At 36.2% G+C, this 22,887-nt stretch overlaps 2 protein-coding genes across 2 annotated transcripts in view; both read left to right on the top strand.

Moving 5' to 3' along the window:
• Positions 1–22,887, top strand: part of LOC142336542 (uncharacterized) — a 127,690-nt gene that overhangs the window by 50,880 nt on the left and 53,923 nt on the right. The window lies entirely within an intron of this gene.
• LOC142335968 (angiotensin-converting enzyme 2-like) lies at positions 1,730–21,117 on the top strand. The gene is made up of 7 exons (XM_075384391.1): positions 1,730–2,183; positions 3,538–3,710; positions 12,314–12,447; positions 13,492–13,840; positions 18,320–18,633; positions 19,788–20,186; positions 20,667–21,117. Exons 1-7 carry the CDS (start codon positions 1,973–1,975, stop codon positions 20,959–20,961), a joined length of 1,875 nt encoding a protein of 624 aa, XP_075240506.1. The 5' UTR covers positions 1,730–1,972; the 3' UTR covers positions 20,962–21,117.

The raw sequence follows: 22,887 nt of genomic DNA, 5'->3' as shown, positions 1-22,887 counted from the left end.
AATTTCTGCGAGATCGTTAGTCAATCGAACCCAGTGAAGAACCAGGCCGGCGTAAAACTCGAGAACCAGGCTGTGATATATCGTTTCCGCTGAGATTCTTGAGCAGCCGCAACAGTTGGCTTTGGTGAATAGAAAACACAAAATTTAACAAGTTTTCTGAGGGCCTAGGGTTTCAATAGATTGATATTTTTTATGGATTTACTGTTTTTTGAATCTGTCACTGGTGAAATACTAGATGAAGCCATTACATTTGTCGGATCTTTTCCGTTTGTGCCCCTCAGTTTTGTTGGTGCATATTATTTGCACCCCCGACGCACGTGCCATATTTTTACATAATGATTTACTATGTAATGGCTCGTGCTGTGTATGTGGGGGGGGGGGGGGTGCACAACGTACGGACGTACGGGGGGGGGGGGCACAAACGGAAAAGATCCGACAAATGTAATGTCTTCGAGTACTTCGTCAGTGACAGATTCAGTACAACATAGTGACAGATTCAGAAAACAATAAATCCATGAAAAATATCAATCCATTAAAACCCTAAGCCCTCAGAAAACTTGTTAATTTTTGATGTTTTTCCTATTCACCAAAACCAATCCTTTTTGAAAGTTTTTACGAGAAGTATATCTATTGGACAAAATCCGGAGATAAAACAAATCAATTTTTTGGCATCTTCATGCGTGAGGTTTTGTTAAAATGTAGTACATGGTCATAACTATTCATCAAAAAATGCATAACAACTGATGATGTAAACAGGATTGTCGAAGTGACTATAGATGCCAGCTAACGTTATTTTAAACATAAATTTAGCCCGTTTTAAAATCTGGCCCTCTATATAAAAAACGGGCACCCAAAGACCTGCCGTTTTATAACTTGTACGTAAGTGTTTCAAACAAGGTCACGTGACGGGTAAGGTCGCTTCAAAATTCTGGCTCACCTCTCGAACCATTACGCGGCTCTGCGGTTGCTGATAAACGCCAGAAGTTCTCGGTGACTTTATAAGAGTCATTTACCCAATGCGCATAGGTTAACTTGATCTAAATCAGATGACTCTAAGAAGAGCAGAGATGGTTTCAACAACAACTAATTCTTGGTAACTTTTAAATTTGAGCCTTTTATATTGGTAACTTTTATAAGTTTCCTTGTATATATTGGTTGGAATGGGGGGGGGGGGGGTGGGGTGGTTAAAGAAACGTGTTCTACGTTTGATGAATTAGGCAAATTAAACCCTTCTGCTTTGAATTTGACTTCAACAACGTGAATACAAATCTTTAAAAGACTATTTGCGTGAGAGCATGCAACTAAATTCAAGTTAATAAACAACAACCAAGAGATCCTCCGCTGTGAACTTATTTGGGGTCTTTCCCATTACACCCCCTCCTCCCCACGTTAAACATCGTTTCACGACAATAATGTGTTAATGCTGCAAACAATATTTAATGTACCCAATAAACTGCTGGCGCAGAGACGAACAATTTTTGCTAGGGTTATTTCAGCTCGATAATTAGCACTTAATTTGCGGTCTGTTTCATTATAGCCCCCCTGCCCCCGACAAAATTGTAGCCCGCCCCTCAATTGTGGTATAATTACCATATGGGGGGGGGGGGGGGGCTATATGTTGTATGACCACTAAGTGGGGGGGGGGGGGGGGGGGATGGGTTTGGAGTTTGCGCTGATATTTTTTGAATGTTTTAATGTTTTTCGCGAGTTCAACTCTGATCATAAAATATTTAGCAAATTTCTTCACAATGGAAGTCGGGATGCGTTCAAAACATCTTTTCTAAACCTCATATCTTAAGAAGACTAGAAAAAGTTCAAAGTCGCACCTAATTAAAAAGACACGTGCAAAATACCAAGTTTGCTCCATATTAGCTCGAACCAATTCCTTTTGTCTTTTGTGTGACTCAAAAACTGTTGGATTGTTTAAGTTCCTGTTACACGTATATAGTTGTTATGCAATGGATTAAAAATTATGGCGCATGGTTCTATTTACGTTTACGTTTTATCACTTCTTATTCATTGGTGCAATGGAACGGGAAATGATTCGAGCGCCCTTTCGAAATGCAAATTTTCCAAATATTTAGCATTCAATAGTTCCCAGGCAAGTTTGTGTGAAAGAGAAGTGAACGAATTTCTAACGGAGTTTGAGAAATGCGAGGAAGCGATTGATTTGGAGACAAAAGGGATTAAGTTCTTCTTTTCCCTCCTGTTTACTCAATTTAAGTCAAGTAATTTTGGTAACAAACACCACAGTGGCAAAGTGCAAATGAATTGGAATTCGATTTAGCACTAATTTGCATTTTGTACAAAAAATTGAAGCTCTTTCTTGTTTAGTAAAACGGCTTTTATGTGCGCTAACGATGAATTATATTATATGATAACATGCGTAGTAGCATGGTACTTCGAAAACGAATGAATCATATCTCACATCTATCCTGTTTCATCCCCTTCGTCGTTTATGCCCCCCCCCCCCCCCTATTTTACAAATTGGGGTCTTTCACAGTTCTAGCCCCGCAAACGGAAAAAAATTGAAACAGAAAATGTGCGGTCTCGTTTGAACTTTGGAATCCATATTGTTCTGAACTATCCTATATTGTTTCCATCGTTTGAAATAACTGCTGTTTTTTTTGCGTTATTGCCTATTGCTCAGAAATACCAATGCATTTTCTGAAAGTAGTATACACTCTTTCTCGGCCGTTATAGCCTTCCACTAAAAACACCCCTAGACTGACAACTTTACAAAAAATTAGGGATCTTTTCCGTTTCGGGCCTCTAGTGTTTTTGGGCCCCCACCCCCAATACGTTAAGCACCCCCCCCCCCTCCGATATATAGTACGTGCCATTAAATAGTAAACCATTATGTAAATATGTGCACGTGCGTCTGGGGAGTGCAAGTAATATGCACCCACTAAGCTGGGGGGGGGGGGGGGGGCACAAACGGAAAAATCGTTAATTTGAAACGAACGTGAAGTTTTTTAAATGTCTGATCTCTACAGTGCCAGTTTCTATGCACACTGACAGATGAAATCAAGTGCGTGTTTCGCGACTCGGCTAAAGTCACTTCAAAATTATGGCTGATATCTCGAACCCGGTTCTCGGTTATCGCCAGTTTTCTCAGTGATCTCATCAGAGTCACTTATACTATACCTTTGTTCAGCTTAGCTCAGCATTCTAGGAAAACAATAAAAAATCTTAAGCTTATCGCACCTTTTTTCATTTTAGTAGTTTCTAGATGTGGAGCCTTCAGGTTCTGGTTCTCTTTAATGTTTAGCAAAAAGTGTAAAAATAAGGAAGCCCTAGCAAGAGGATTATAAAAAAGTGGAATCTTTTAAATCATTCAGCTTTTGTTTCCACCCTAACAAAAAAGAGGGGACAAAAAGTGTAACTACAATATAATTTCTCAGCATTACACTTTCATGCCTTTTCCTCGATTGTTAACTGTAAACCTGCACGCCACTATAATTCGCAGATAAAGTTTGAACCATGGGGGGGGGATGTTGTAATGGGAAAAGAAGCAAAGATTTACTTTGAACAAAGATGTGACGTGGCTTCTGCAGAGAAACTACACGAAACAAGTGAAAAACGAATCGGACAGGTTATCGGAACTGTATCGGCCGATGAGGGTGGAGTTGTTCAAAGCAAGTAAACAGCTGTGGGAAGTTTGTGGTAATGGGTCTCGTTTGAAGCCAGAAACGGAGAGATTACTCAAGGCATTATATCTATATTTCTCACGCAGTTTTTTTGGTTAGAATCACAAAATATATTGGATCTATTCTGTTTCGGCCCCCCAGTGTTTTTTATGACCCCCAGTTACAAATCTTATGTTGTTATATGGCACGTTACTATGTAAGAAAATAACACGTGCGCCTGGGGGTCATAAAAGATTTATGCTTACTAAGCGGGGGGGGGGGGGGTGGGGCGAAACAGAATAGATCCAATATATTTTTAAAATCATAGCACTCACCATCTTCAAAATTATATAGACCTTGTTGGTAAATAGGTGTGGGGAGGGGGGGTCTTGAGCTCACTCTCTAGACCCGCTAAAATTGGAAAGCTGTGATACTGACAAACAGCAATATCAGCTATGAGTTAAGGTATCTAACATTTATCTGAAATCTCGGAAACAAAATTTAGCAAAAGACAAAGTTTGGCTTTGATAATATTAATAGTAATATTAATGTTGGAATATGTTTTCAACTCTAGTTTAGAAATCGTCATTCGTAAATGTAAGAAAATTGTTGGTATGTTTGGTTTCAGTTAAACAAAAACGAAAACAGCCCTTGCGTTTTTTCTTTGGTATCTTCAGTTTTTAAACGCAATAAGTCGTCGGTATTATTTTAAACGTAAGATATTCGTCGGTAATTGCAGTTTCTCAGATTTTTTCTTAGATTTTCTCTGTTCGATTTTAATCGTTAGAATACGTCGGTAAAGTTGGTTTCAAACCACAGGGAATCATCAGAAATTGATTTATGTACCAGATTTCTCACTATTATATAAGAACTCAGTGAGTGGCATTTAATGAACTGAATCTGCGTCATTGTTCAATAACTCTGTTAAATTTTTATCCTGAAAAACGAACAAAAAAATCATATTTGTTCAACTAGTTTTATAAAAGCGCTAATGAAGAAAGTCAGTATCATTTTTTAAAAAATTCTCGCGAAAGAAAAATAATCATAACATTTGACTATAATATAAACAAAAAACTCTAAGTTTATATGGAAAAACCAATGTTTTCCCACGTTTGAAAAAGAACATATAGAATTGAAGAAACCAAACACACCGACGATTGCTTGCGTTTGAAATTGAGTATACGGAATATAAGAAACCAAACATACCGACGATTTCTTGCGTTTGAAATTGAGTATACGGAATATAAGAAACCAAACATACCGATGATTTCTTGCGTTTGAAATTGAGTATACGGAATATAAGAAACCAAACGTACCGACGATTTCTTGCGTTTGAAATTGAGTATACGGAATACAAGAAACCAAACATACCGACAATTTCCTTCGTTTGAAATTGAGTATACGGAATAGAAAACAAACGTACCGACGATTTCTTGCGTTTGAAATTGAGTATACGAAATATAAGAAACCAAACGTACCGACGATTTCTTGCGTTTGAAATTGAGTATACGGAATATAAGAAACCAAACATACCGACGATTTCTTGCGTTTGAAATTGAGTATACGGAATATAAGAAACCAAACGTACCGACGATTTCTTGCGTTTGAAATTGAGTATACGGAATATAAGAAACCAAACATACCGACAATTTCTTTCGTTTGAAATTGAGTATACGGAATAGAAGAAACCAAACGTACCGACGATTTCTTGCGTTTGAAATTGAGTACACGGAATATAAGAAACCAAACGTACCGACGATTTCTTGCGTTTGAAATTGAGTATACGGAATATAGGAAAACAAACATACCGACGATTTCTTGCGTTTGAAATTGAGTATAGGGAATATAAGAAACCAAACGTACCGACGATTTCTTGCGTTTGAAATTGAGTTTACGGAATATAGGAAACCAAACATACCGACGATTTCTTGCGTTTGAAATTGAGTATACGGATTATAAGAAACCAAACATACCGACGATTTCTTGCGTTTGAAATTGAGTATACGAAATATAAGAAACCAAACGTACCGACGATTTCTTGCGTTTGAAATTGAGTATACGGAATATAAGAAACCAAACATACCGACAATTTCTTTCGTTTGAAATTGAGTATACGGAATAGAAGAAACCAAACGTACCGACGATTTCTTGCGTTTGAAATTGAGTGTACGGAATAAAAGAAACCAAACGCACCGACGATTTCTTGCGTTTGAAATTGAGTATACGGAATATAGGAAACCAAACATACCAGAAACGGAGAGATTACTCAAGGCATTAGATCTATATTTCTCACGCAGTTTTTTGGTTAGAATCACAAAATATATTGGATCTATTCTGTTTCGGCCACCTGTGTTTTTTATAACCCCCAGTTCCAAATCTTATGTTGTTGTATGGCACGTTACTATGTAAGAAAATAACACGTGCGCCTGGGGGTCATAAAAGATTTATGCTTACTAAGCGGGGGGGGGGGGGTGGGGCGAAACAGAATAGATCCAATATATTTTTAAAATCATAGCACTCCCCATCTTCAAAATTATATAGACCTTGTTGGTAAATAGGTGTGGGGAGGGGGGGTCTTGTGCTCACTCGCTAGACCCGCTAAAATTGGAAAGCTGTGATACTGACAAACAGCAATATCAGCTATGAGTTAAGGTATCTAACATTTATCTGAAATCTGGGAAACAAAATTTAGCAAAAGACAAAGTTTGGCTTTGATAATATTAATAGTAATATTAATGCTGGAATATGTTTTCAACTCTAGTTTAGAAATCGTCATTCGTAAATGTAAGAAAATTGTTGGTATGTTTGGTTTCAGTTAAACAAAAACGAAAACAGCCCTTACGTTTTTTCTTTGGTATCTTCAGTTTTTAAACGCAATAAGTCGTCGGTATTATTTTAAACGTAAGATATTCGTCGGTAATTGCAGTTTCTCAGATTTTTTCTTAGATTTTCTCTGTTCGATTTTAATCGTTAGAATAAGTCGGTAAGGTTGGTTTCAAACCACAGGGAATCATCAGAAACTGAATTATGTACTAGATTTCTCAATATTATATAAGAACTCAGTGAGTGGCATTTAATGAACTGAATCTGCATCATTGTTCAATAACTCTGTTAAATTTATATCCTGAAAAACAAACAAAAAAATAATATTTGTTCAACTAGTTTTATAAAAGCGCTAATGAAGAAAGTCAATATCATTTTTTAAAAAATTCTCGCGAAAGAAAAATAATCATAACATTTGACTATAATATAAACAAAAAACTCTAAGTTTATATGGAAAAACCAATGTTTTCCCACGTTTGAAAAAGAACATATAGAATTGAAGAAACCAAACACACCTACGATTTCTTGCGTTTGAAATTGAGTATACGGAATATAAGAAACCAAACATACCGACGATTTCTTGCGTTTGAAATTGAGTATACGGAATATAAGAAACCAAACATACCGATGATTTCTTGCGTTTGAAATTGAGTATACGGAATATAAGAAACCAAACGTACCGACGATTTCTTGCCTTTGAAATTGAGTATACGGAATATAAGAAACCAAACATACCGACAATTTCCTTCGTTTGAAATTGAGTATACGGAATAGAAAACAAACGTACCGACGATTTCTTGCGTTTGAAATTGAGTATACGAAATATAAGAAACCAAACGTACCGACGATTTCTTGCGTTTGAAATTGAGTATACGGAATATAAGAAACCAAACATACCGACGATTTCTTGCGTTTGAAATTGAGTATACGGAATATAAGAAACCAAACGTACCGACGATTTCTTGCGTTTGGAATTGAGTATAGGGAATATCAGAAACCAAACATACCGACAATTTCTTTCGTTTGAAATTGAGTATACGGAATAGAAGAAACCAAACGTACCGACGATTTCTTGCGTTTGAAATTGAGTACACGGAATATAAGAAACCAAACGTACCGACGATTTCTTGCGTTCGAAATTGAGTATACGGAATATAGGAAACCAAACATACCGACGATTTCTTGCGTTTGAAATTGAGTATACGGAATATAAGAAACCAAACGTACCGACGATTTCTTGCGTTTGAAATTGAGTTTACGGAATATAAGAAACCAAACATACCGACGATTTCTTGCGTTTGAAATTGAGTATACGGAATATAAGAAACCAAACATACCGACGATTTCTTGCGTTTGAAATTGAGTATACGAAATATAAGAAACCAAACGTACCGACAATTTCTTGCGTTTGAAATTGAGTATACGGAATATAAGAAACCAAACATACCGACAATTTCTTTCGTTTGAAATTGAGTATACGGAATAGAAGAAACCAAACGTACCGACGATTTCTTGCGTTTGAAATTGAGTATACGGAATATAAGAGAACAAACGTACCGACGATTTCTTGCGTTTGAAATTGAGTATACGGAATATAGGAAATCAAACATACCGACAATTTCTTTCGTTTGAAATTGAGTATACGGAATAGAAGAAACCAAACGTACCGACGATTTCTTGCGTTTGAAATTGAGTATACGGAATATAAGAGACCAAACGTACCGACGATTTCTTGCGTTTGAAATTGAGTATACGGAATATAGGAAACCAAACATACCAGAAACGGAGAGATTACGCAAGGCATTAGATCTATATTTCTCACGCAGTTTTTTGGTTAGAATCACAAAATATAATGGATCTATTCTGTTTCGGCCACCTGTGTTTTTTTTAACCCCCAGTTCCAAATCTTATGTTGTTGTATGGCACGTTACTATGTAGGAAAATAACACGTGCGCCTGGGGGTCATAAAAGATTTTTGCTTACTAAGCGGGGGGGGGGGGTAGGGCGAAACAATAGATCCAATATATTTTTAAAATCATAGCACTCCCCATCTTCAAAATTATATAGACGTTGTTGGTAAATAGGTGTGGGGAGGGGGGGTCTTGAGCTCAATCTCTAGACCCGCTAAAATTGGAAAGCTGTGATACTGACAAACAGCAATATCAGCTATGAGTTAAGGTATCTAACATTTATCTGAAATCTGGGAAACAAAATTTAGCAAAAGACAAAGTTTGGCTTTGATAATATTAATAGTAATATTAATGTTGGAATATGTTTTCAGCTCCAGTTTAGAAACCGTCATTCGTAAATGTAAGACAATTGTTGGTATGTTTGGTTTCAGTTAAACAAAAACGAAAACAGCCCTTACGTTTTTTCTTTGGTATCTTCAGTTTTTAAACGCAATAAGTCGTCGGTATTATTTTAAACGTAAGATATTCGTCGGTAATTGCAGTTTCTCAGATTTTTTCTTAGATTTTCTCTGTTCGATTTTAATCGTTAGAATACGTCGGTAAGGTTGGTTTCAAACCACAGGGAATCATCAGAAATTGAATTATGTACTAGATTTCTCACTATTATATAAGAACTCAGTGAGTGGCATTTAATGAACTGAATCTGCATCATTGTTCAATAACTCTTTTAAATTTTTATCCTGAAAAACAAACAAAAAATCATATTTGTTCAACTAGTTTTATAAAAGCGCTAATGAAGAAAGTCAGTATCATTTTTTAAAAAATTCTCGCGAAAGAAAAATAATCATAACATTTGACTATAATATAAACAAAAAAACTCTAAGTTTATATGGAAAAACCAATGTTTCCCCACGTTTGAAAAAGAACATATAGAATTGAAGAAACCAAACACACCGACGATTTCTTGCGTTTGAAATTGAGTATACGGAATATAAGAAACCAAACGTACCGACGATTTCTTGCGTTTGAAATTGAGTATACGGAATATAGGAAACCCAACATACCGACAATTTCTTTCGTTTGAAATTGAGTATACGGAATAGAAAACAAACGTTTCGACGATTTCTTGCGTTTGAAATTGAGTATACGGAATATAAGAAACCAAACATACCGACAATTTCTTTCGTTGGAATTTGAGTATACGGAATAGAAAACAAACGTACCGACGATTTCTTGCGTTTGAAATTGAGTATACGGAATATAAGAAACCATACGTACCGACGATTTCTTGCGTATGAAATTGAGTATACGGAATAAAAGAAACCAAACATACCGACGATTTCTTGCGTTTCAAATTGAGTATACGGAATATAAGAAACCAAACGTACCGACGATTTCTTGCGTTTGAAATTGAGTATACGGAATAAAAGAAACCAAACATACCGACAATTTCTTTTGTTTGAAATTGAGTATACGGAATAGAAGAAACCAAACGTACCGACGATTTCTTGCGTTTGAAATTGAGTACACGGAATATAAGAAACCAAACGTACCGACGATTTCTTGCGTTTGAAATTGAGTATACGGAATATAGGAAACCAAACATACCGACGATTTCTTGCGTTTGAAATTGTGTATACGGAATATAAGAAACCAAACGTACCGACGATTTCTTGCGTTTGAAATTGAGTATACAGAATATAAGAAACCAAACATACCAACGATTTCTTGCGTTTGAAATTGAGTATACGGAATATAAGAAACCAAACATACCGACGATTTCTTGCGTTTGAAATTGAGTATACGAAATATAGGAAACCAAACGTACCGACGATTTCTTGCGTTTGAAATTGAGTATACGGAATATAAGAAACCAAACATACCGACAATTTCTTTCGTTTGAAATTGAGTATACGGAATAGAAGAAACCAAACGTACCGACGATTTCTTGCGTTTGAAATTGAGTATACGGAATATAAGAAACCAAACGTACCGACGATTTCTTGCGTTTGAAATTGAGTATACGGAATATAGGAAACCAAACATACCGTCGATTTCTTGAGTTTGAAATTGAGTATACGGAATATAAGAAACCAAACGTACCGACGATTTCTTGCGTTTGAAATTGAGTATACGGAATATAAGAAACCAAACATACCGACGATTTCTTGCGTTTGAAATTGAGTATACGGAATATAAGAAACCAAACATACCGACGATTTCTTGCGTTTGAAATTGAGTATACGGAATATAAGAAACCAAACGTACCGACGATTTCTTGCGTTTGAAATTGAGTATACGGAATATAAGAAACCAAACATACCGACAATTTCTTTCGTTTGAAATTGAGTATACGGAATAGAAGAAACCAAACGTACCGACGATTTCTTGCGTTTGAAATTGAGTACACGGAATATAAGAAACCAAACATACCGACGATTTCTTGCGTTTGAAATTGAGTATACGGAATATAAGAAACCAAACATACCGATGATTTCTTGCGTTTGAAATTGAGTATACGGAATATAAGAAACCAAACATACCGACGATTTCTTGCGTTTGAAATTGAGTATACGGAATATAAGAAACCAAACGTACCGACGATTTCTTGCGTTTGAAATTGAGTATACGGAATAAAAGAAACCAAACATACCGACAATTTCTTTCGTTTGAAATTGAGTATACGGAATAGAAGAAACCAAACGTACCGACGATTTCTTGCGTTTGAAATTGAGTACACGGAATATAAGAAACCAAACGTACCGACGATTTCTTGCGTTTGAAATTGAGTATACGGAATATAGGAAACCAAACATACCGACGATTTCTTGCGTTTGAAATTGTGTATACGGAATATAAGAAACCAAACGTACCGACGATTTCTTGCGTTTGAAATTGAGTATACAGATTATAAGAAACCAAACATACCGACGATTTCTTGCGTTTGAAATTGAGTATACGGAATATAAGAAACCAAACATACCGACGATTTCTTGCGTTTGAAATTGAGTATACGAAATATAAGAAACCAAACGTACCGACGATTTCTTGCGTTTGAAATTGAGTATACGGAATATAAGAAACCAAACATACCGACAATTTCTTTCGTTTGAAATTGAGTATACGGAATAGAAGAAACCAAACGTACCGACGATTTCTTGCGTTTGAAATTGAGTATACGGAATATAAGAAACCAAACGTACCGACGATTTCTTGCGTTTGAAATTGAGTATACGGAATATAGGAAACCAAACATACCGTCGATTTCTTGCCTTTGAAATTGAGTATACGGAATATAAGAAACCAAACGTACCGACGATTTCTTGCGTTTGAAATTGAGTATACGGAATATAAGAAACCAAACATACCGACGATTTCTTTCGTTTGAAATTGAGTATACGGAATATAAGAAACCAAACATACCGACGATTTCTTGCGTTTGAAATTGAGTATACGGAATATAAGAAACCAAACATACCGACAATTTTTTTGCGTTTGAAATTGAGTATACGGAATATATGAAACCAAACATACCGACGATTTCTTGCTTTTGAAATTGAGTATACGGAATATAAGAAACCAAACATACCGGCGTGGAAAAGTGAGCATATCGAACTTTCCTTGTGTCGGCATCGTTCTGTCTTCTGGACTAGGGAACTCTCTCATGGCAACGTTGTCTTTGGGGGGGGGGACAACCCGGTCCTTTTTTGGGCTATATATTATGCTCTTTTGTGAGAAGAAGCAAATAACAAATACAATAAAATAACAAATGTCAATTTTTCCTTAATATTGTTCCGAAATTATAAACAATTTCAATGAAACCAAAATCAACTGCGTTTGATTTTATATTTTTAGATGTTAGCTGACAGGGTTTAACTTTTGCACATTGGGTATGAATTGAGACGAAATATTTAGTGTGAGAAATAATGACAAAATGTCGTTACCATCTAGTTTTTATCGTCTGGATACATGATATTTGACGCTAAAGAGAACAAACTATCAAAAGATCTGATGGATAAGATAAGCAGTATTTACAATTTTGGAAAAGTGTGTCGAAACTCTTCCGGTTCAAACAAAATAAACAGGAATTTTTCTTATTTTCCATTCTCACCTGCAACCATTTTCTGCAATTTTCGTGTCTGTTTCATTATTTCATCAAGTTTCTGCTGTTCATTTTGGGCCTCAAAAAGAGTAAATTTAAAAAGCAACTAAGTAATAATAATTATAGCCCAAAATTCTTTTAACGCCAAATTTTTAAGCAGCTCAAGTGAGTCGTAACTGGTCGTCAATTTATCAGCATCTCTTCAAGAATTTAGAGGGAAGACCCTTGAAAATGTTAGAGGGAGTATTCTACTGAAGTCAATTTGGATTTTTATATTATTTGCTGGGTCTTTCCCATTATCCCCACTATCCTATTATACCCCCCCCCCCCCCCCCCCCCAGCTTAGTGGTCAGATAACCTATAGCCCCCCCCCCCCCCCTCCCACCCCCCTAATCATGGTACTTATACCATAATGGGGGGGGGGGGTATAAGTTCATGGGGTGGCTATAATGGGAAAGACCCGATTACTCTATCTCCGGTTGTTTAGTTCGATACTTTTAACTGCTGCAGTGACTTCATGCAAATTATTTATCAACTCGCTTTTGTGGTTTCTGACTTTTTTAATGCATAGATTTGCATACGTTTGTTGCCGTTTTTTTTTGTAAATTAAAAGTATCGAAATTGTTTTGGAAAAAATGAGAGGCTTGAGACTTTTTCACAGGAATAATTAATTATGTCTTTGGTTTTTCATGGCCATCCCGGGTCGACCAAAAGTTGTTATCCCAAAAACTTCTTCTTATGTATCCTTAATAATATAGATTAAAAAATTATACGAAATTGATAGGCTTAAAACTTTATGATAAAGAAAAGTTTTATGGGATTTTTTCCGTTTGTGCCCCCCCCCCCCCAGCTTAGTGGGTGCATATTATTTGCAACCCCCAGACGCACGTGCAATATTTTTAATGATTTACTATGTAATGACACGTGCACAAACGGAAAAGATTCGTTTTATGATATCTAGCATGCTATTACAAGCAGTTATATTACCGGTGTGAATGGAAAGTAAGCAAAAACAAACTGAACCTAGTTCTAAAGGTAACGAGGAAACAGATTGCTACAGAATTGAGCCAGATTTAAGCGACTGGATCATGACAGAGCGTAATTACACAACCGCGCGTTGGATCTACGAACAATACAGAGCAGAACTCATTCCGGAAATTAAACCTCTCTGGATAAAAAATCGAAAATTGAAGAATAAATGGGCCCAAAAATGGGGCTTAAAGGTAGCGTCGGAAAATTGGGTGGCAAATTATGAAATGTCTTTAGAGAATTATGAAAAAGAACTGGACAGGGTCTTGGATGAGATCAAACCCCTGTATAGAAAAATGCATTCATACCTAAGGCACAAACTTGGAGAGTATTATGCGACAGATAAGGTGGGCCAGCTTCCAGTTAATCGTATAAGTCGAAATTCTTTTTGTAACAGAAAAACCTAACACAAAATTGATTTTCTTAATTTTTTATCTTAAAAATTTATTGTTTATGAAGGCCTCTGTCATTTTTACAATTTCATGGGGTTGCAACGAAGAGTTTTGGTTCAAAAGACTCATCTAATGTGCGAGTTGCCCTTTTCTATATAAGCTGTTACATAATATTTTGAATTGAAATTTAAGCAGTTAATTAACGATGGAGCCCCTCGTTTTTAATTGCTCTCAAACGAAGTTTGTAGCAATTATATTAGTCCTGTCGATCTTTTTTATGCGATTTTTCGCTTGACCGATTTTTCGGCTGACGCTTTTAACTTTTCGTCCTCAAAAATGGGATAAACAGGTAGCGCCCAGCGGGAATTAAGTGCTCTTAGAGCTTTTCAGCTCTGTTTCAGCTCAAACTGTTTTGGAGACTTATACTTATACTTAGGGTGTGTAGGGCGGTTCTTAGAATTTGAAGACACCCTCACTGTTGATCCCCCCTATTGCCCCCCCCAACCGCGCTGTTGCCCCCCACCCCAGTGTCGCCCTCAATCAGCCCCCCCCCCCCCCGAGACTAGCTACTGACCAACAACCGCTTGCTAAAAACGCAAATTTATACAATTTTGCAATTTTTTTAAACTTTTTTAAAATATTTGACCTTTAATGTTTTTTTTAATCCTTCTTAGGTGTCACAGATTCTCCTCTAGGGTTTGTTAATAGGTTATTGAATTGTTTATAGTGGTAATGGAATGGTTTCAACAATTTAACATCACGAATTTTAGCAATTTTTTGACAAAACGTGCAATTTTTGCAGTTTTCCCCTTATTCAGGTCTTTCCTGACTCAGGGGCCAGAAAAAATCCTAAGGGGTTTGATAATAATTTGCGGGCAAATTTTTAATAGCCATGGAACAGTTTTTGAACTTTTTAATTTGACAAATTTTAGCAGTTTTTTTGATAAAACTTGCTTTTTTTCAAGGTTTTTTGATGTATTATGTCGTTTAGATTTTTTTCAGCCTTAAAAGCCAAGGAACCTCCTCTAAGGTTTGAAAATAGGTTAATGAATATCTTCTAGATTAAAGTGAATGTCTTGCAAGATTTTACCATCAAGAATTTTGGCATATTTTTGATATGTTTTGCCAATTTTTCCGTTTTTTTTTCACTTTTATAGTCATTATTCAGATTTTGATCCTCAAAGGTCAAAAAGCCTCCGTTAGAGTTTGATTATAAGTAACGGAAAAATTTTTGATGGTCATGGATTAATTTTCAACTTTTTAATATCACAAGTTTTAGCAACTTTTTTAAATAAAATTTGCAATTTTAAAAGTTTTAAAATTTTTAGTCATTTTTTAGGTTTCTCTAGCCTCAAGGGCCATTGATCTTCCTTTAGTGTTTGATAATAAGTTACTGCATAAATTATAGATGTAATGGAATGTTCTTCAAGACTTCAATTTTGTAAAATTTTTGCAATTTTTTTATGTTTTTGATTTTTTTCCGGCAACAGAGGCCCTGGGACCTCCTCCAAACTTTGATAAAAAGCTGCTGCTTGGTTTCTAAAGGTAATGAGATGGTGATCAACATTTTTTTCCTCCAGTTTTAGTAAAATTTGGATGAAAATTAATTTTTTCAATTTTTTGGAAAATTTTTTTGTTCCAAGTGTATGGATTTTTATGTGCCTGTGAAGCTATTTCAGGCTTGAAACAGGGTTACCGGATAGTGTCTTGAGACAAAGAAATTGTTCTTCAGATATTAATGTCCTGAATTATAGCAAGATTTATTTAAAGTTTGCAATTTTTAAGCTTTATTTTTTTGTCGTTTTCTGAGTTTAACGACCATTACTGGCCAACGAAACTTTTCAAGTCTCGAGATGGGTTACTTGACAGAACTTTCGAGACAAAAAAAGATTTTGAACTTTCTTTATTACAAAGTTGAAAACTTTTTTTAAAAATTTTGCCTTCTGTTCTTTTATATATGATTTATTTACTAACAAGGTTAGAAATTTAGAAGTTGCTGCGTCGAATCCAATCATGGAAGATATTCCTGTCTCCTTCTCTCTCTTTCGGTTAGGGTTCTGTTCCTTCGCTTTCTCGTTCACGTTTTATCTCTCATTTTCTCTCTTTCTTTGTTGATGCCGCACTTCAGCTGCTGTTATGTGACGTAATGTCATCATCTCTGATCCTCATTATCAATGAGTTATAGTTGAAATGTTTTTATCATAAATGATCTAACAGGCACTTTTCAGGAAACCATTGTTAATTGCTCTCAAAAGCATTTTGTAGAAAATATTTTAATCCTGTTTGTATTTTGTGCAATTTTTTGCTTTGCCGATTTTTCGTCTGACCCAGTTGACTTTTGTCTTCAGAAACGGGATAAAGAGGTAGCGCCCTGAGGCCAACCGCTCGCCGGTCGTTTGAGACAAATTCGGTCGACGTTACTCGGTTATGTTAAATCTTTTTGAAACCATAAGAGTGGGAAAATGAAGGTCCGTATTTAAGAGAAAAATAAACTCAGGACTGAATCTAAATCGAGTAAAGTGCTCACTGCTGCAGGTCAAAACTATAAGTTTTGTCACAAAATATGCAAATAGCTTCAGTTTTCGTAATAAATATTTTCACTTTGAAAAGTGTAGTCCACAAAGAATACAGCTAGTATACTATTGGCTTGAACTTAACCGAAAACTTTTTTGTTATCTTCCTTAAAACTATGCTAAAAAAGCTGTTTACATTAAACAATTTTTGAAATTGATTTTCAGCACGATAACAAAACCATCATGTAGTAAAATATTGTTATCATTAGCAGCGCATTGGAATTTTATCAGGGGAGCGTCGGAATGTACTAATTGTGATCTGCGAGACCCACTATCAATTAGGAATTCTTGTTGTGTAACAACTGATAAGATGCTAGCAAGGAAAATTTGTTGTGTAAGATTTTTTAAATATTCATAAATTTCTCGTAATTGTCTTATCAGAACTTACTTTTGCAATTACAGCTCTCCTGATTAGAAAGTTGTCTTAATTGGTAAAATGTTAAAATGATGTCTGAGTGTAACGAGGTACTTTAAAAAGTACAACATTCGAAAATTTAAAAGGAACATTGAAAGCACCGATTACGGCAAAATGCATATATTTTGAAAGTGTTCAGCGTCTCAATCACTTATTACGACGCGTGTTTTCGCTTCATTATTTATAGTCATTTAGCAAACTAATTTTCTCTATATACAATGCTTGCAGAATAAACTCTAGATTACCATATGTTTGATTTTACGAAATCGAAATCTTGTTTTAGTTACAAAAACTATGCGACAAGATACTAAAGAAAATGATCTTTTCTCTTATGACCTCCTCCACGTTCATTTGCACCCCCACTTTTAGATGTTAAAGCATATCGTCTGCATTTCATACACTTTCATATACAATTAGGCTCAGGGTAATGCAAAGTAATTAAACTTTGATACAAAGAGTAATAATGCTTAGTTTTACTATTTTTTCGCTTATTTTTCTTAAGAATAGCTTTTGGTACTAACTTTTTATGACAATCGATTGCAGAAATTGATACAATCGTCTACTGGTGCCACCAATTTATGCTAAAATAAAAGTTCTCTGAGGACCAAAGAGATTTTTGGTGGTTGCAAACAGACTATTTGTATAAGACTGTGAGGCCGGGGGGGGGGGGGGGGGGGTGGGGGCAAACACAAACAGAAAAGATCCAAAGACCATACCTTCTACCAACTTTATTGTTGTGGTATTAAGTTTTGTTTTGTTGTTATTGAATTAATTTGATAGGAGGAGTTTTTAATTTCTCTTGAACCAAGTTTGAAGCAATTATTATAAATATGTGCGTCTTTTATGCAAAATTTTTGCTGGATTGTTCTTGCACTTTTGTTCTAGAACGTTGGTTGAGTTTATTTTTATGATCATAACACAATTATAAGCTACACCCCTCTAAATTAAATTTCACCCACCTATCGTTCGAGAGTAATTCACTTAACGTTAGTAGGTTTATGTTTTTCTATCAAGATCTGTATTGATAAGACAGATAAAGAAATGTTACAGTGAAAGATCCAATGAGTACCATCCTATAAGCTCTTATCATCTTATCAACTCTGATATGATGATGCACACCAATACCGATATTATAAGATAATTTTCTAAGAAATTATTAAGATTTCACTCAACAAATATTACACGCATCACTGCGGATTTGCGGATTTGCGCATTTTACTCAAGCGATTTAGTATAAGTTTGAATGACTCATAAACCAGTCGTGCTCTTCAAAATAAAAACTTATAACAATTGTTGGGATATCACGTTTTCATGACAACAGCCTATGAACGGTTAAAATACTAAAAAAATACTCCACGCATGAAAATCTTTGTATCGGTAGATCTCAGTTTTCTATTAGTCTACAATTTAAGCCAATCAGAATGTATAGGTTGCTGGTCCAATCAGGTCAACCAATCAGGGCCAATTCCTGCCCATTTGACTGGAAATCTTTGGAACCAAAGGTACTCAATTCCAGACATTGTCAATCCATACTCAGGTCTCCCCTCAGTGGACATAACAAACGCTTTGAAGAAACAATTTGGCAATAACGTCACAGCTTTGCTGGAACACTGCGTTGAATTTTATTACAACTTGGGCTTCGCGAAGTTGCCGGAATCCTTTTGGAAATACTCGGAAATAGAGGAGCCAGCGGCTCCTTGGCAGGCAGATTGCCACGGTACTGCTCATTCTTTGGCTGGTGGAGACATACGTCTGTCAATGTGTGGCACTATCAATACAGGGACCTGTTTACCTTTCTTCTTTTTAAGTTTTTAATGCTCTCAAACGAAGTTTGTAGCAATTATATTAGTCCTGTCGGTCTTTTTTTCTATGCGATTTTTTCGCTTGACCAATTTTTCGTCTGATGCTTTTGACTTTTCGTCCTCAAAAACGGGATAAACAGGTAGCGCCCAGCGGGCATTATGTGCTCTTAGAGCCTTTCAGGTCTGTTTCAGCTCAAACTGTCTTGGAGACTTATACTTATACTTATGGTGTGAGGGGCGGTTCTTAGAGGTTGACACCCCCCCCTTTGTTGACCCCCCACCCCCACTATTGGCTCCACCCCCCCCCCACCGCGCTTTTGCCCCCCCCCACCCAGTGCTGCCCCCATCAGCCCCCGGTGCACCCCCCCCCCCCGTGGCTAGCTACTGACCAAGCCAACCGCTCGCCGGTCGTTTGAGAGCAATTCGCCCGACGTTAGTCGGTTATGTTTTGGGATTTTATCTGTTTGTACCCCCCCCCCCCCCCCACAGCTTAGTGGGCGCATTTAATTTGCACCCCCCCCCCAGAATCACGTGCCATATTTTTACATAATGAATTATTATGTAATGGCACGTGCTCTGTAGCTGGGGGATGCATAACGTACTACGGTTATCTTGCAAAATCTTGGAAGAATCATGCAAGATGAGAGCGTCGGGATCTTGCATTTTTGCAAGATAACTTGAAGGATCTTTTAAGATAAGCATTGAAATTGAACTGCGGGTTCTTTTACGTCTAAATGAAATTTGCAGAAGATGAAAGAGAACCAAATTGCTCCCCCTGACCGTTTTAATGCATAATAGTGTCATAAAATAAAATTTAACTTTAGGAGCCTAAAAGTGTCCGTAACCAAAACGCAATTTTCTCGATATGCACATTCGAAAAACCAGTTTATTTTTTTAACTCAAATTTGATGCGCTTAATGTAGTTCTTACGTTTCATAAACAAAAAACTCATTGCAGTCGGTTGTGACTGTATTCGTTTAATCGAAACAGGAACCAGGGGGCGCATGTAGCGGGGCTGGAGGATTTTTAAACATGAGCCCTACTTTTGCACAGATAGTTACGATACAATGATACACGAAATGGGACACATTTTTCTACTATTTCTACTACAGACACCAAAGATACCTCTACAGAGACGGGGCCAATCCTGGATTCCACGAGGCAGTCGGCGACACTTTCCTTTTCCTAGCTCTCGGCATGCCTGAACTTATCAAACAAGGCTGGATTGACCAAAGTGTCACACAAAATAAAGACACGTTACACAAATTGGAGATTTCGAAACTTATCCAAGTTGCATGTAATGAGCTTATGCTTGTTCCGAGCGGCGTTTTATTCGATCGGTGGGTTATTCGTTACGATCAGAATAAAATTCCGAAGGATAAATTGAACAAAATCTGGTGGGAAATGACGAAAGAGTTCGAAGGGATAACTACTCCTGATTACAAAGGAAGAGGCGAACACTTTTTCGATGTCGCTTCCAAATATCACATAGCGAACTCTCTCGAAAATTACTCCAGGAACGTTTCCTTAATCGTGGAAGAATTTACTTTGAAAATTGACGTACAGCCTCTTATTGCAGAGATAAATTCATAGATAAAATTTCGTATTCAGGGTCGAATAACGTACCAGGCACGTTTAAGAGGCGAGTACAATTAATCCGATTAGAAAGCTCCTTCGTTTTGCAATCTTAATACGTGGGAGGAAGAGCATTTCAAATCCGATTTTGCCTACGGATTGATCTTTGCGGCCTTTGAGCAGTTATTCCCACTTAAGCAGGTCTATTTTTTAGTTGTGACAGTCTGATCCGGATTTCGAGTCTTTATTAGTATTTCTCCAACTAAACGTAAAATTTAGAAACTGTTTGAGAAAAGTAGCAATAAAATAAGTTTAAATTTTATACCATAGAATGTTTTTGTAGATACTGATTTTAAGCAGCAAATTTGGAACATTTTGAAGTAAAAACAGTTAAGGAAACGTACCTCTGAAAAAACCTGCAGATATGCACTTGGCAAAATCTACATGTTTCAATTTCTAAAATCTTTGTGCGAAGACCAGTTTAAACGAGGAATACCATTACACAACTGCAACATAGACGGAAACCACACTGCCACTCATAGATTTCGAGAAATGTTGAAAATGGGATCTTCGAAACCCTGGCCAGATGCAATGTTGAAAGCGACGGGGCAATCCAAGTTAAGCGCCCAACCACTAATAGACTATTTTGCACCCCTGGAAGTATGGTTGGATGAGTACATTAAAGATCATAGTCTTACAGTTGGCTGGTAGTTGGGAGCATACCAATATAGACTCACTTCGAGAGAGGACACTCGGACACTGAAAATCTTTGATTTCTCTAAAGCTGAAAAAAACTTCCAAGTTGTTTTTATATGACAATATTGGCGATGAAGTTGAAATTGATTGTTATTTCAAAAAACTGCTAAATGCCTTTTAAAGTCATCAACCAATTTCAAAACAAGGCTTCCTTTTGATCACATAAGCTTCTGTGAAGTGATGTGGTCAATTAAGTTCAGCGCGCAGTTGAAAGACATCAGTTAAGTGCAGTGTTCCTATACCTACGCATAAATTTACTCGACAAGTTGTTGTTTTTTTTTTACAAATTTTCAAACGACAACTCTGTCATAAAGGAAAGTTCTACGACTACAACTTTTCCAGAAATGGAAGTTCTATTACTTCTCCATAACGACAAACATGAGGTATTTTAAGAGTCTTGGTTTTATTCTTGAGACCTCATGAGCTTCTTAAAGTATAAGGGAAAACAGTTTGAAAGTTTTTTCTTACAGAACAAGCAGAAATGGAGGCTCTTTTTTCAAGACATGATAAGGCCAAAATTTAAAAAGTATGGATTATGTTCCAAAACCACAAACATTATCCATTCATGTTGACAATTGTATATGATCAATTTTGTTAGCCTTCCAATCTTTTTAAAAAACGTTCTACAGCAGAACGTTACTTCTACTGAGGCTAACACACCGCTGACTTTTTTTTTTAAAAATGGGGTCTATATTCATTATCAATTATGGCCATTTTAAAATTATCAAGTTATGCATTACATTAAAATTGGCTGTTAGCAAGCACTTAAATTTATTTTTACTTCATGAAGTTTTATGACTACAATTTTTCCAAAATGTCATCTGAGGCTCAGATTTCAGATGACAGTAGAGTAATTTTCCGAAACATCTCGCTATTGTGATCTCTATATTTTAGGAAGTACTTTTCACTTTTTTCAATTATGAGGTCAACCCGGGCCTAGTTGCATTTTGTTTTCCCGAGCAATCCTAAGTTGAGAACAGCCTTGGACCTCTAAGCGTCTTATCAGAGTCCCTATTAATTGAAGTCGTATTAGGAAAATTGAGGAATAGTTTTGTACACTGACCCAATCGAGTCATCAAACGATTTGTTTATAATCGAACCACACAGTCGCAGTCGTATTAGGAAAATTGAGGAATAGTTTTTGTACACTGACCCAATCGAGTCATCAAACGATTTGTTTATAATCGAACCACACAGTCGCAGAGTTAAATCCGGAAATGATTTCTACTTGTCGGTCTACAAGATCTGATAAAAGTTCATCAGTGGGGTTTTTAAAAAAAAATTGTACTTTTCGCAAACTCTGAGTAACCTGAGCACCATTCGATAGCAGAAGTTAGCTGTTAATAGACTGCGATTTTTCTCATTACTAATTTTACAGCTTTTTCGGGCGATTACACAATTTTGTTCATTTATTGGTATTCATGATACATATTTATAGATAGGACTGAAATCAGCAAAAATCAGTTCAATACCACTACTATTGCTACCACCGGCAATTTGAGATTGGAGTTTTTATTGGAAATAGTAGGAATCCTTATTTTGTTGATGTTTCCCACAAAATGAATTGATCACCAAGAACTATTTATCAACAAGAACTATTCTGCTGTTATTCTTTCTGATCTGCAATTAGATAACCAAAAGAATTTTTTTCAGTGTTCCACAAATCATTTATGGATCTTTTTTGCCTAATTGTCAATTTTACATGCTAAGTTTAGTGACACTATTCACGGGAAGGGTGGCCAAAATTTTCTCTTTTTCGTTGAAAATTTTCAATGCATCAACTGATGAGACATCCAACTCCAATATTAGGCCATTTTTATGATTAGAGATCTAACCATTTAACGTGCCGGGTTCTAAACATACTTTTATTGCGTTATCGCC

The sequence above is a fragment of the Convolutriloba macropyga genome, chromosome 3 (assembly GCF_964194025.1).
Source record: "Convolutriloba macropyga chromosome 3, txConMacr16.3, whole genome shotgun sequence".
In the NCBI taxonomy this organism is placed as follows: Eukaryota; Metazoa; Xenacoelomorpha; order Acoela; family Convolutidae; genus Convolutriloba; species Convolutriloba macropyga.
The sequence above is the reverse complement of the archived record's forward strand: the minus strand, read 5'-3'. Positions and strand labels throughout refer to the sequence as shown.